The sequence below is a fragment of the Ovis aries genome, chromosome 2 (assembly GCF_016772045.2).
Source record: "Ovis aries strain OAR_USU_Benz2616 breed Rambouillet chromosome 2, ARS-UI_Ramb_v3.0, whole genome shotgun sequence".
Classification (NCBI taxonomy): domain Eukaryota; kingdom Metazoa; phylum Chordata; class Mammalia; order Artiodactyla; family Bovidae; genus Ovis; species Ovis aries.
This window is the reverse complement of record NC_056055.1, coordinates 59,607,557-59,620,605: the sequence shown is the minus strand read 5'-3', so window position 1 is coordinate 59,620,605 and position 13,049 is coordinate 59,607,557. Positions and strand designations below refer to the sequence as shown.

The window sequence follows — 13,049 nt, the reverse complement described above, 5'->3', positions numbered from 1 at the left end:
GTGTCCCTTGCATTGCAATGTGGATTCTTAACCCCTGCCACCAGGGAAGCCCCAATACTTGTGAAATTATACATCTTGTTAAGTGTTGAAATGAGTTGAGATCCAGAGCATTAAAACTAATGGAGAGAATGACTGTCTCAGTTTCTTAAGTTTCTGACTAGTTATCATTGCTGTATTTTGATTGGTCATGGATAAACGGTATAAGGAATTGGGTCTGGATCCTCCAGGCAGTTTGGTCAGGAACCAATCAAAAACCTGGTTTCCGTTCTGCTAGTTTTCTAGGAAACACTATGTTAATTTTCTTGTATTACATTTCCAGTTTTTATGGTTTACATATATTGGTTGAGCAGAATATACTGGCTCAATATACTAGTTGAGCAGAAATTGATTGCAAATGTGTTTAATAAAGACATATATGTTTCATTTCTTAAATTATTTCAGTTTATTAACTTTATTGGTTTACATATTGTACAAGATGATAGTAGTATTATTTGTGACAAAATTAGTATTATGCAGGTAATTTGTGTAGAAGAATTTATATAATGTTATTGCAGTGTATTGGTGTCACTTGGAGAACAAGGTGTTTTGAAAGCTCATTATCTGATGAAAATCTCCACAATTTTGTGCTCTTATAGTTGGTATTAGACCATATGCCAAAGAAACTTTTTCCATTTACATTGCTAGGACTGTAATTCTGTTTCTCTTCTTCCTTTTGCCCCCATAATTTAAATACTACTTAGTATAAATAAAATGGGGAAAATGTCACCCATTACTTTTCCACCTAATATATTTATTTTTGCAAATTTTTATATGTTTTTTTACATGTGAACATTTTGACTTGTAGTCATGGTGTATGTAGGATTTTATGTTTTAAAATTATCATTAATAAAGATTCCTCATAATCCATATTGATTTGACCTCCCTTTTTTCTCAATATTGCATATTACAAAATTTGAACAATGTAATCTTATTTCTGTTGGGCCAAAAATTTACAGTAAATGTTTTCATATACTTTTTGAAAGTATTCTGAAAGTCATTGAATTTTATAACCTATGATCATTGTAAATCAGTGTATATAAATTTAACATCTAGAAAAATATATAAGGACAGTAGGTAGACTTGGTTTCATTTAGTGCCTTCATTATTTCTGTTCTCTTTTTTCTTTTCTGACCATGTTAAAAATGATGACAGGGTAAATTTTCAGTGTTAATATAAGGTGGTAGAAAGTACACTGAACTGATACCTAATACATAAGATAATCTTGAGACTCATTTAAGGTGTCATTTGCATATCTCTATCATAGAAACTGCCATTCTTTAATATCATTATTATTTTTACTTCTAGACAGTAAGTTTTTTGAGAAGTGGATTTAATTTTAAAATTTTAATTTTATCATATCTTCACTTAGCACAATACTTGGCTTATAGTAGGAATACAGTCTGCTTGCTAAATGAAGTACACATTTCCAAATGAGTGATGTAGTGGTACAACCAGTTTTATAAGAACGTATTGTCCCCTTGCCATTAATGGGGGTTGTTAATCTTGCTGATCTTTCAGAGTTTTCCTCATTTAAGATGCAGAATTACATACATATCAAATATACTTACATACACACTTTCAAAGTAATTGTTTTCATGTGGAAGATTTTTAAAGTACCTTCTTATGTATTTTTTCTGATTTTTCTAAATTTTCTGTAAGAAGCCTGCCCTTCATAAGGAAGGAAAAAAATGATTTGGTTTAAAGCAAATGCTTAGTGGTACAAATGGTATATTGTTAGTATAGAAATTTAAAATGGCCACTATCTTCTCTGACTTTATTTTATTTTTTAATTTTTATTTTTACTTTATTTTGCTTTACAGTACTGTATTGGTTTTGCCATACATTGACATGAATCAGCCATGGGTGTACATGAGTTCCCAATCCTCAACCCCCCTCCCACCCCATATCATCTCTCTGGATCATCCCCGTGCACCAGCCCCAAGCATCCTATATCCTGTATCGAACATAGACTGGCGATTCGTTTCTTACATGATAGTATACATTGTTTCAATGCCATTCTCCCAAATCATCCCACCCTGTCCCTCTCCCACAGAGTCCAAAAGTCCGTTCTAAACATCTGTGTCTCTTTTGCTGTCTCGCATAGAGGGTTATCCTTACCATCTTTCTAAATTCCATATATATGTGTCAGTAGTATACTGTATTGGTGTTTTTCTTTCTGGCTTACTTCACTCTGTATAATAGGCTCCAGTTTCATCCATCTCATTAGAACTGATTCAAATGTATTCTTTTTAATGGCTGAGTAACACTCCATTGTGTATATGTGCCACTGCTTCCTTATCCATTCTTCTGCTGATGCACATCGAGGTTTTTTCCATGTCCTGGCTATTATAAACAGTGTTGCGATGAACATTGGGGTACAGGTGTCTCTTTGAATTCTGATTTCCTCAGTGTGTATGCCCAGCAGTGGGATTGCTGGGTCATAAGGCAGTTCTGTTTGCAATTTTTAAGGAATCTCCACACTGTTCTCCATAGTGGCTGTACTAGTTTGCATTCCCACCAACAGTGTAGGAGGGTTCCCTTTTCTCCATACCCTCTCCAGCATTTATCACTTGTAGACTTTTGGATCGCTGCCATTCTGACTGGTGTGAAGTGGTACCTCATTGTGGTTTTGATTTGCATTTCTCTAATAATGAGTGATGTTGAGCATCTTTTCATGTGTTTGTTAGCCATCCATATGTCTTCTTTGGAGAAATGTCTATTTAGTTCTTTGGCCCATTTTTTGATTGGGTCGTTTATTTTTCTGGAATTGAGCTGCATAAGTTGCTTGTATATTTTTGAGATTAGTTGTTTGTCAGTTGCTTCATTTGCTATTATTTTCTCCCATTCAGAAGGCTGTCTTTTCACCTTGCTTATAGTTTCCGTTGTTGTGCAGAGGCTTTTAATTTTAATTAGGTCCCATTTGTTTATTTTTGCTTTTATTTCCAGTATTCTGGGAGGTGGATCATAGAGGATCCTGCTGTGATTTATGTCTGAGAGTGTTTTGCCTATGTTCTCCTCTAGGAGTTTTATAGTTTCTGGTCTTACATTTAGATCTTTAATCCATTTTGAGTTTATTTTTGTGTATGGTGTTAGAAAGTGATCTAGTTTCATTCTTTTCCAAGTGGTTGACCGGTTTTCCCAGCACCACTTGTTAAAGAGATTGTCTTTAATCCATTGTATATTCTTGCCTCCTTTGTCAAAGATAAGGTGTCCATAGGTGTGTGGATTTATCTTTGTGCCAGTACCATACCGTCTTGATGACTGTGGCTTTGTAGTAGAGCCTGAAGTCAGGCAGGTTGATTCCTCCAGTTCCATTCTTCTTCCTCAAGATTGCTTTGGCTATTCGCGGTTTTTTCTATTTCCATACAAATTGTGAAATTATTTGTTCTAGCTCTGTGAAAAGTACCGCTGGTAGCTTGATAGGGATTGCATTGAATCTGTAGATTGCTTTGGGTAGTATACTCATTTTCACTATATTGATTCTTCCGATCCATGAACATGGTATATTTCTCCATCTATTAGTGTCCTCTTTGATTTCTTTCATCAGTGTTTTATAGTTTTCTATATATAGGTCTTTAGTTTCTTTAGGTAGATATATTCCTAAGTATTTTATTCTTTTCGTTGCAATGGTGAATGGAATTGTTTCCTTAATTTCCTTTTCTACTTTCTCATTATTAGTGTATAGGAATGCAAGGGATTTCTGTGTGTTGATTTTATATCCTGCAACTTTACTGTATTCATTGATTAGCTCTAGTAGTTTTCTGGTGGAGTCTTTAGGGTTTTCTATGTAGAGGATCATGTCATCTGCGAACATTGAGAGTTTTACTACTACTTTTCCAATTTGGATTCCTTTTGTTTCTTTTTCTGCTCTGATTGGTGTGGCCAAAACTTCCAGAACTATGTTGAATAGTAGCAGTGAAAGTGGGCACCCTTGTCTTGTTCCTGACTTTAGGGGAAATGCTTTCAATTTTTCACCATTGAGGATAATGTTTGCTGTGGGTTTGTCATATATAGCTTTTATTATGTTGAGGTATGTTCCTTCTATTCCTGCTTTCTGGAGAGTTTTTATCATAAATGGATGTTGAATTTTGTCAAAGGCCTTCTCTGCATCTATTGAGATAATCATATAGCTTTTATTTTTCAATTTGTTAATGTGGTGAGTTACATTGATTGATTTGTGGATATTGAAGAATCCTTGTATCCCTGGGATAAAGCCCACTTGGTCATGGTGTATGATCTTTTTAATGTGTTGTTGGATTCTGATTGTGATTTTAAAACTGAGAAAGCTATTCTTCTTTTAGAAGTCAGGTAGTTTATTTTTCTCTAAATTAGTATGAAGAAATCTTTTTCTTGATTTGGCATTTTTTAAAACATGGGTTTTTGGAGTTACATAATACAGTATGTCTAAGTATGTATTATTGTTTTTCAGTTCCTAAGTTGTGTCTGACTCTTTGAGACTCCATGCACTGCAGCACAGGCTTCCCTGTTTTTTACTATCTCCTGGAGTTTGCTCAGATTTATGTCCACTGAGTCGTTGATACCATCTATCCATCTCTTCTCCTTTGCCTTCAATCTTTTCCAGCATCAGGGTCTTTTCCGATAAGTTGACTCTTCACATCAGGTAGCCAGAGTATTGGAACTTTAGCTTTAGCATCAGTCCTTCCAGTGAATATTCAGGACTGATTCCTTTAGGATCGACTGGTCCAGGCAGTCCAAGGGACTCTCAAGTATTCTCCAGCACCAAAATTCAAAAGCATCAATTCTTGAGTGCTCAGACTTCTTTATGGTCCAACTCTCACATCTATACATGACTACTGGAAAAACCATAGCTTAGATTATATGGACCTTTGTTGGTAAAGTGATGTCTTTGGTTTTTAATACATTGTCTAGATTTGTCATAGCTTTCTTTCTAAAGAGTTAATGGAGCAATAATGTATTTAGTAAGTCTTTTCCTTCCCTGATCATGACAACTAGTTTTAAATCTAGAGATTCATACTTTCTAAAAAATATTTTAAATATTAAAAACTACTGTAGAAGTTTTCTACATATACTAAATACATAAAATACATAAAACTAGAATTAATAGTGTCATGAGTCCTTTACATCATATTCTTTAGTTTAAGAAATCTGATGCTTTTAAAATACTTTCCTGTTGGGTTGTAGCAAAATATTTTTATTAGTTGAAATGATTTTCTAAAATTGCCCAGGATCCTTGATTATTACCATAGGAATTTATGAGTACATACACTTACGATAATCATACTTATGTAAATATTGTATATATACAAATATGTACATATGTGTAAAATCTCTATATATAAAATATATAAAGTTTGTAATCTACCTTTTTATAGTATAAGAAAAATATTTCTTAGAGATTTTGAGTAAGAATTGGTACAAATCAATCTTATTTTATCAAGGATTGTTGGTTAATGGAAGGATAATACTGATATGTTTGTGGTACATATCACCACAATAGAAACTTGTAAATATTTAGAACATTTTTAAGTAGGTTTTCCAATAATACTAATACAAATAATTTCAAATCATCACTAAAAGACTTTTTTATTGTTGTAAAATAGCTTTCTATAAAGTTAATGAGCTCATAAGTCAAAGACTACTTTGTTATCACCTTTAGTGTTTGATAGAAAACAGGCTGATAGTAAATCTAGATTGAAAGAATAATATTTTTTCTTTTTTTTCTTATAGGTACTCTTAATCTTATAATTCCATGGAAAAACCTTTATACCCAACCAGTTGAAGCTGTATTAGAAGACGTTTATTTACTCATAGTGCCTTCTTCTAGTAAGTCAAATTTTAAACATTGTTATTTCAATTACTCCTTTTTTTTAATGTGAAAAAATCTTTATATTTGATAATTATATTTATTCAAATGATTTTGGTGAATTTTTTGAGCTTTTTTAATATTTAAATGTGTTATTTGGTTATATAAAATAAATTGGTTTTTACCCTCAATTTTTGCAAACTTTAAATTAGTGATTATTTTCCAGGATATTTTTTGGAATGACTATATTTAAATTTAAGGTAATTAAGAGTCTTCCTTTTTTATACTTTCTGCAGGAATAAAATATGATCCTATAAAGGAAGAAAAACAACTCTTTGAAGCAAAGCAACAGGAATTGAAAAGAATAGAAGAAGCAAAACGAAAAGTAGCTGATCAAGGTAAAGAAAACAATAAGAATGGTAATAAGAAAAGCAGGAAAGAGCTAAATATTTATTACATTACTATATTATTTTCTTCTGAGAGCACTGAGAATACTTTAAAAATATGATAGTCTTATTATAAGAATTTATTGTGATTTCTATGTTTTATCATGTTTATAGAAATATTACCTTATAGAAATTTACCTTAGTGCAAATAATATTCTAGACTTATAAGGGTGAGGTTAGTTTTTAAGTATACTAGTTAATTTCATGGAGTTTTTTTTTTTTTTTTAACCTTTCTAGTCTTTTCCTTATTCCACTTTTATTAGTTCTTCACCTTTTGGAGATACTTAGTTTCTTGATATATTTCCAAATCTGTTTACCCTCTGGCGTCACATACATTCCTGTTCAGCTTAGACCAAATTGGTCCATTACTTTCGTCCCCTTGTTTTGTTAGTATTAGAGATGTCCTGCAGAAATCTAACCCCTTTCCACTTATTGCTGTTGATGATAATGGAGTAATAGTAGGAGTTCTTTATATAACCATCAACATCTGCACTCTTGTACTCTGACTCTTAAGTTTTCCTTCCAGTGAAGCTTTCTCTTTGACATGTAAATATGCCATAGCCTCTCTTATCTTTAAGTGTCAAGTCATGTTCCTATCCTTGTCCTCTGGTTAGCTTATGCTCCTCCATCCTTTGACAGCTAAGCATCTTAGAAGAGTTGTATGTGTACTGCTCAAGATGTCCTTGCCATTAACTTACTTTTTAAGTAAAAAAAAAAGCGATAATAAACGATTTACCAGTTGACAAACAGGTGAAAAAAGGCATTAAAAAAAGATTTACCACAATTCCTGGCAATACTTTTTATGTTTTCATTTGTATTGTCTTTCATCCATACCCTCATCCTCTTTTTAAAAAAAAATTTTTATTGTAGTGTTCATATAAAATTTGCCTTCTTAATTACTTTTAAGTAGTTCTGTGGTATTAAATACATTTATTGTATTGCATCCACTATCACCATCTCTCCCCATATCTCTTTTCATTTTGTAAAATTGAAACTTTACACTCGATAGACAATAACCCACCCATTCTTCCCCCCTTTATCCCCAGACCCAGGCAAAACTGCAATTTTGCTTTTTGTCTGTTTGATTTTGACTCTACTGAGTAATCATGCAAGTGGAATCATATAGTATTTGTGTTTTCTTCAGTGGTTTATTTCCCAATATGAAGTATTATATCTTCATAATGTCAGACAGGACTGAGTGACTTTACGTTCACTTTATGTCTTCAAGGTTTATCCATGTTGTAGCATTTGTCACAGTTTCCTTTTTAAGGCTGAATAAGATTCCATTGTGTGTCTGTGTGTAAAATTAGTATTTTAGCATCTTTTTGTCTGCTTATTTACCATTCGCATATCATGGGAAGTCAGATCCCTAGTGTTGATTGGCAATAGCAGTTGGATGTGGGTCTTAACATTTATTACATAGACCTTTTACTTAGTATGTCCATTTTGGTATGATGGATTTCCTTGTACCTTCACATACATAGTCTCAGAGTCTGGAGCCTTTATTGTCTCCAGAATAAACATTTGCTTCTTATGAGAGTGGGGAAAAGGATAATTGCTTGATCCTGTGGATTGGAAGAGGAAGGATACCTAAAAATCTAACTACTCAATATAAAGACTTTAAGCCAGTCCTTATATGATCACCTTCTTCCTCCACCTCTTTGCCATTTATATTTTCAGAGGATTCCAGTTCTTGAATCTTCCCAGGGTTCTTTTTTTAACTTATTTTGTATTTTATTGGCATCTCAATTTATGGGCATTTGAGATCAAATTTCTTCTTCTGTCATGTTGTATAAGGCCATCTGCTTTCTAGCTTCTGAATTTTTTAAGCTTTCTCTTATTCTTCTACACTCTTTTCTTTTGGTCTTAGAGATTTATCCATTTTTCCCCTTTACTTTTGCCTTCATGGGGTTTTACTGAGGAAGAGAAAAATAGATGCAAACTCACGTTTAATCAGAAGTGCCTCCTAGTTATACTTAAATCTAAAATATAAATAGCCATGCTTAAGATTCATCCATTATACCTGTTAGCAGATAGAATTTTGAACTCTTCAACAAAATAGTTTTGTTGCTCTTATGACTTGAATCAGACTTTTACTGATCCCATCCCTTTCATATCTTCTCTGTTCTTTGTTCCAGCCATACTCGCCTATTTGTAGTTTACTGAATGTACCAACTACTCTGTAATCATATCTTACTTCCTGCATTATTCAATATACTTTTGAGAGTTGTCAGTGTTAGGAAGATAGTTCAGGCTATAGGGTATAGATGAGATTCTCTGCAGCAACAGTATAGAATGAGAAGAGAAACATTTCTAGAACTAAGCCCTAAAGAAAGCCAACATTTAAGGATCGTGTAGAGGAGGAAAACAGCAAAAAAAAAAAAAAAAAAAAGACCAAGAAAGAGTGGTTAGGTAAGTATTATAATAGGAAATTTGGAGATTGCATTTCGATGGGAAAAGAGTGGCTTGGAAACTGATGAATATGTCAGATCCTGCTGATTTATCAGGTAAATTGAGGATTAACAAATAATCATTTTATTTATGACATGGAGGTCCTTGGTCACCTTAGAAATTGCTATTTCGATTTAGTGATGGTTGCAGAGAGGAAGCTTCAGTTTCTTCATAGTTGTAAAGTGGTTTGCTAAGAGTAAAAAGAGCAGTGGAAGAATTGTTGGACCTTTGACGAGTACCAAGAGGAATTTTAAGATGGTTACTCTGGAGTGTGAACAAGTTGATTGAAGAAATGTAGTAAGATTGTTGGTTAGTTGAAGTTGGTAATGACTAACTTAAGGTAATTGCAGTCTGTTTTGTAGTACTTTTTCTTCTCCACTACTCACCTGGCAAGGCATACAAATGTTTATATAAAAAGTAGAGTTTGGATTTGTGTCGGCTTGGAACTTTATTGACAGAAGAAAAAGGAGAAAAAAAAGCACAAGAGTTTAAAGTGTTGGTGAAATAATGTATTAAGGAATCTGAGCTGGGTAAGGAAGCCTGAAAGAAACTAGTTGATAGGGAAAGAAAAATTTAGCATTTAATTGAATGACTAAATTTATAGAGCAGAGGATTTTATTAGGTAGTGGTGGGTTTCAGCATTTAAAATAAAAAACTCTCATCTTCAAAGAGTTTTTATTCTACTTCTGTTTATTAATTCTAAAGTCCTGTTCAGTATGTTCTTTCACTCATGCTCTCCTTTGATGCAAGTATGAGAATATCTTCATCAGCTTTTCTTTATCTGAGACTTTCTAGGTCAGCTGAATTAGGAAGTAGTAGGTCATTAGAGGAAAAGATAAATAATCAGTGTATACAGGTGGAATAGGACTAGAAAAAGATCGCTTTCATTGGCATTTTTAAGTGGGGGCAAAAGTGTTAGTAATTAGTGGTTATCATCAGCATATTGAAAAAAATTAGGAATCTCAATTTTTTATTCTTTATATTTTCCTGGGAAGTATTGAAGAAGATTGTTTAATCTCATTTTGAAAAACGAAACAAATGAACATCTTTCATTTTTACTTAAAAGGGGAGAGGGAGAGAATCTTATATCTTCATATTTTGTGTTTATTAGAGAAGGAGCATATTCAGCTGTTTTATACTTCTATCCACAGACACCTTATGATGATAGTACAAATTTTAAGGGAGATTCTTTCTTTGCTGTTGTTTCTGATTCTTCTAATATGATCCTGTTATAATTCTTACCTAATAATCTTACTGTTTTTTTATGTCCTTATGTACTCAGGTATACCTACAGAAATTATAAAATTTGATGCCAATACATTCTACATGTTTGTTAAGCTTTAGTTTGGACAAGAAAGTAGGTTTTGAAAATTGTATGCATTTAGTCACCCAGGAAAGTCTTTGGTATGTAAGATACTTGGAAAGGAGACTTAGTATTATGATTACAGATTTCTTTCTTTAAGAAGGTAGCATTTCTTTTATTTCAATACAGATACTTATAGAATGTTTTTTCATTCATATTAAAAATGAATATTTGCAATTATAGAAAAACAGCATGTGGAGAAACAGGATACTTTCACAGAAAAATTAATTACCCAGATCATAAAAAATCTTCAAGTGAAAATTTCCAACATCCATATTCGCTATGAAGATGATGTAAGTATTTTAATAGGTGATAACTTTTTATATTTATTTTGCTATTTATTGACACCTGCTCTGTAGTGGTCAACATATGAGATGCTGGCAAGTGGAAGGATATAGAGCTGAACATGACATGATCTTTATTTTTTATACTTAGTTGTAATTTGCAGTCCTTAGTGCCTTGATTACACTTTTCTAAAATGTTCAAGCATCAGATAATGAAGGAAAATTTCTTTCTTATAATCACCTTTGGTAGATTTAGCAGTTACATGTTTTTAAAATACTTTATACTGCGTTTACTTCCTGGAAAAAGCAATGGTTTAGGAATCATCAGTTAGACTTAACTAATTGTTTGATTTCAAATAGTTCATACATTGTCTCTCAAACACATCATCATTGGCTTCTCACGGCTCTGTTGTGAGGGTCAGTCTCATTTGTAATGAACTTCTTTTTTGTAGAATGAAAAAGAGTATTTTTTTGTTGAGTTGCTGAGTCATGTCTCTTTGTGATCCCATGGACTGTAGCAACATTATATTGATATATTATTATTGTACCACACTAATACATTGGTACTTTATATGTAGTTAAGAAAAATGTAGAAATAAAAATTATTTCAGAAGCTAGGAAAATGTTTTTGAATGTTTGAAATAGCTTACTTACCAGAAAGTGAACTTTTTCTACAATATAAATTTTGTCCATCTACTAAAAATCTGAATAAAATTTACTCTCCTTCCTCTTTAGGTCACAAATCGAGAAAACCCTCTGTCATTTGGTATTTCCCTTCAGAATCTCAGCATGCAGGTACTTTGTTTAAAAAAAATTTAACCATATTTAATTTTGTAGTATAGTTATTTAAATTACTAATAACTATTTAATGTATGCCAGCATCAGGAGTAGGTATCTATATAGAATTCATACAGGAAGTGCATAGACTGGATTGAAACTGGGGGTAGGTAGTTTCATATTTAAAAAATAGTTGATAATCAAATTTAGTTTCATATGTGAGAGACTATTTGCCAATTATGATATTCCATACTTATTTTACTTTAAAAAATCCATTCTGAATTTTAAATGCATAAGAACAAAATAAAAGTAATGTTCATTTCAAAATCTTTGATTAGTTGTGGAAAGTATACAGAATCAAATCATTTCATCATCACTATTGCTAGTAATTGTGGCATACTTTCTTCCTGTTTAGTTTTTTAATTAAGAAACTTTAAAACTGTAGGGGAGCATAAGAATTATGAGACACTTGTATCCAGAATGGATGATAGTTAAGTCTGTCATTTAGTTTAAATTTTAAATACTTTTAAAGAATAAGCTGTTATGAATAAAGTTTAAATTCCTTTTGTATTCTGCTCCACTCTTCTCTCCCACCCAAGAGGTAAACATCTTACATTTTTAAACTTTACACTGTATATCCATTAAAAATGTGTAGTATTTGGTAGATTTTTGAAAGTTCATGTAAATGTTACATGATTCTTCTCTCAGTTTCCTTTTTTGCTATACATTGTTTGTGATGTGTTTATTGCCACATGTAGTTTAATTGATTCAGTTCAGCTGCTGTATAGTATTTCATTATATACTTTTGTTTTTTATGTTCATTCAGTTTTTGTGTATGGTTTTTAAAATTTGGATCTACTTCAAACAGGAAAAGAGAAAAGTCAAGTGAAAAGTTATTCAATAAAGTTGGGTGAGGTAAACTGTCAAATGCTATTGTAACAGTGAAAAATAAGGTTGGAAAATTAGCCATTGGATTTGGCATTATGAAGGTGCTTGGTAACAGTGTCAGCAGTGGTTTTCACCACTGGTTTTGGAGGTATTTGGAAACTTGTTCCCCATCCGAGCCATACTCAATTGCAAACTCAGGCTGAGACCTAGCTATTTTGTTTAAAAAGCCCTCCAGGTCATCCTAATTGCGTGATAAAATTTGAGCCACCACTGTTCCAGTCCGTTTAGTTCTCTAGAAAAAATGAAAACTATCTTTTAAATATAAGCATTTGATATCAATTTATTTCCCTCAGTGACTTCATTGCTTTTAAAGTCTATAATTTCGTCAGAATAGTTTATAATCCCTGTGTTATCTGACCCTAGGTGGGACACCTGATTTTATCTCTTTTCCCTGTTTTGAATATGTTCTTGGGCCGTATTGGGCTACTTCAGTTCTTTGAATATACCATACATTCAGATATCTTCCTACCATGAATCATATTCCCTACAAATTTAGAATTAATAATTTCTATTTATGTGTCAATTAGTAGGTTAGGTATCACTTTCGCCATCACATACCTGAAATTGAGGCTCCTACTGTGGAGTCTCTAGTTACGGAATTTGTTCTCCCAGAGTACTGCATATTTAACTTCCATAATGGCATTTAACTGGTTTGTAATTTGCTTTCTAGTTTGTTTTTCACCAGGCAATGAGATTGTTGAATACAGAATATTCAGTTAATATTCTTTGACTAAATGTTATGTTTTCAAGTACATTTTAATGGAAGATTGGTCTAGGGCAGGATAGATTCTGTTTATCACTCACTCTACCATTTCACATGCAAGTGACAGTTTTTACTGCTGCTTTTTTTCCTTTTCAGACAACTGATCAATACTGGATTCCATGTTTACATGATGAAACTGAGAAACTATTTCGTAAGGTAAAATAAACAAAAATTATGTTTTGTCAGTCCATGG

The 13,049-nt window shown here is 32.4% G+C and overlaps 1 protein-coding gene across 4 annotated transcripts in view; it reads left to right on the top strand.

Annotated features, from left to right (window-relative positions):
• Positions 1-13,049, top strand: part of VPS13A (vacuolar protein sorting 13 homolog A) — a 270,963-nt gene that overhangs the window by 41,563 nt on the left and 216,351 nt on the right. For all 4 annotated transcript variants that reach the window (XM_027964486.2, XM_027964487.3, XM_027964488.3 and 1 more), the window contains exons 4-8: positions 5,749-5,844; positions 6,121-6,222; positions 10,268-10,377; positions 11,104-11,163; positions 12,953-13,012. In XM_027964486.2, coding sequence (XP_027820287.2) covers positions 5,749-5,844; positions 6,121-6,222; positions 10,268-10,377; positions 11,104-11,163; positions 12,953-13,012 — 428 coding nt within the window. The remainder of the gene's footprint in view (positions 1-5,748; positions 5,845-6,120; positions 6,223-10,267; positions 10,378-11,103; positions 11,164-12,952; positions 13,013-13,049) is intronic.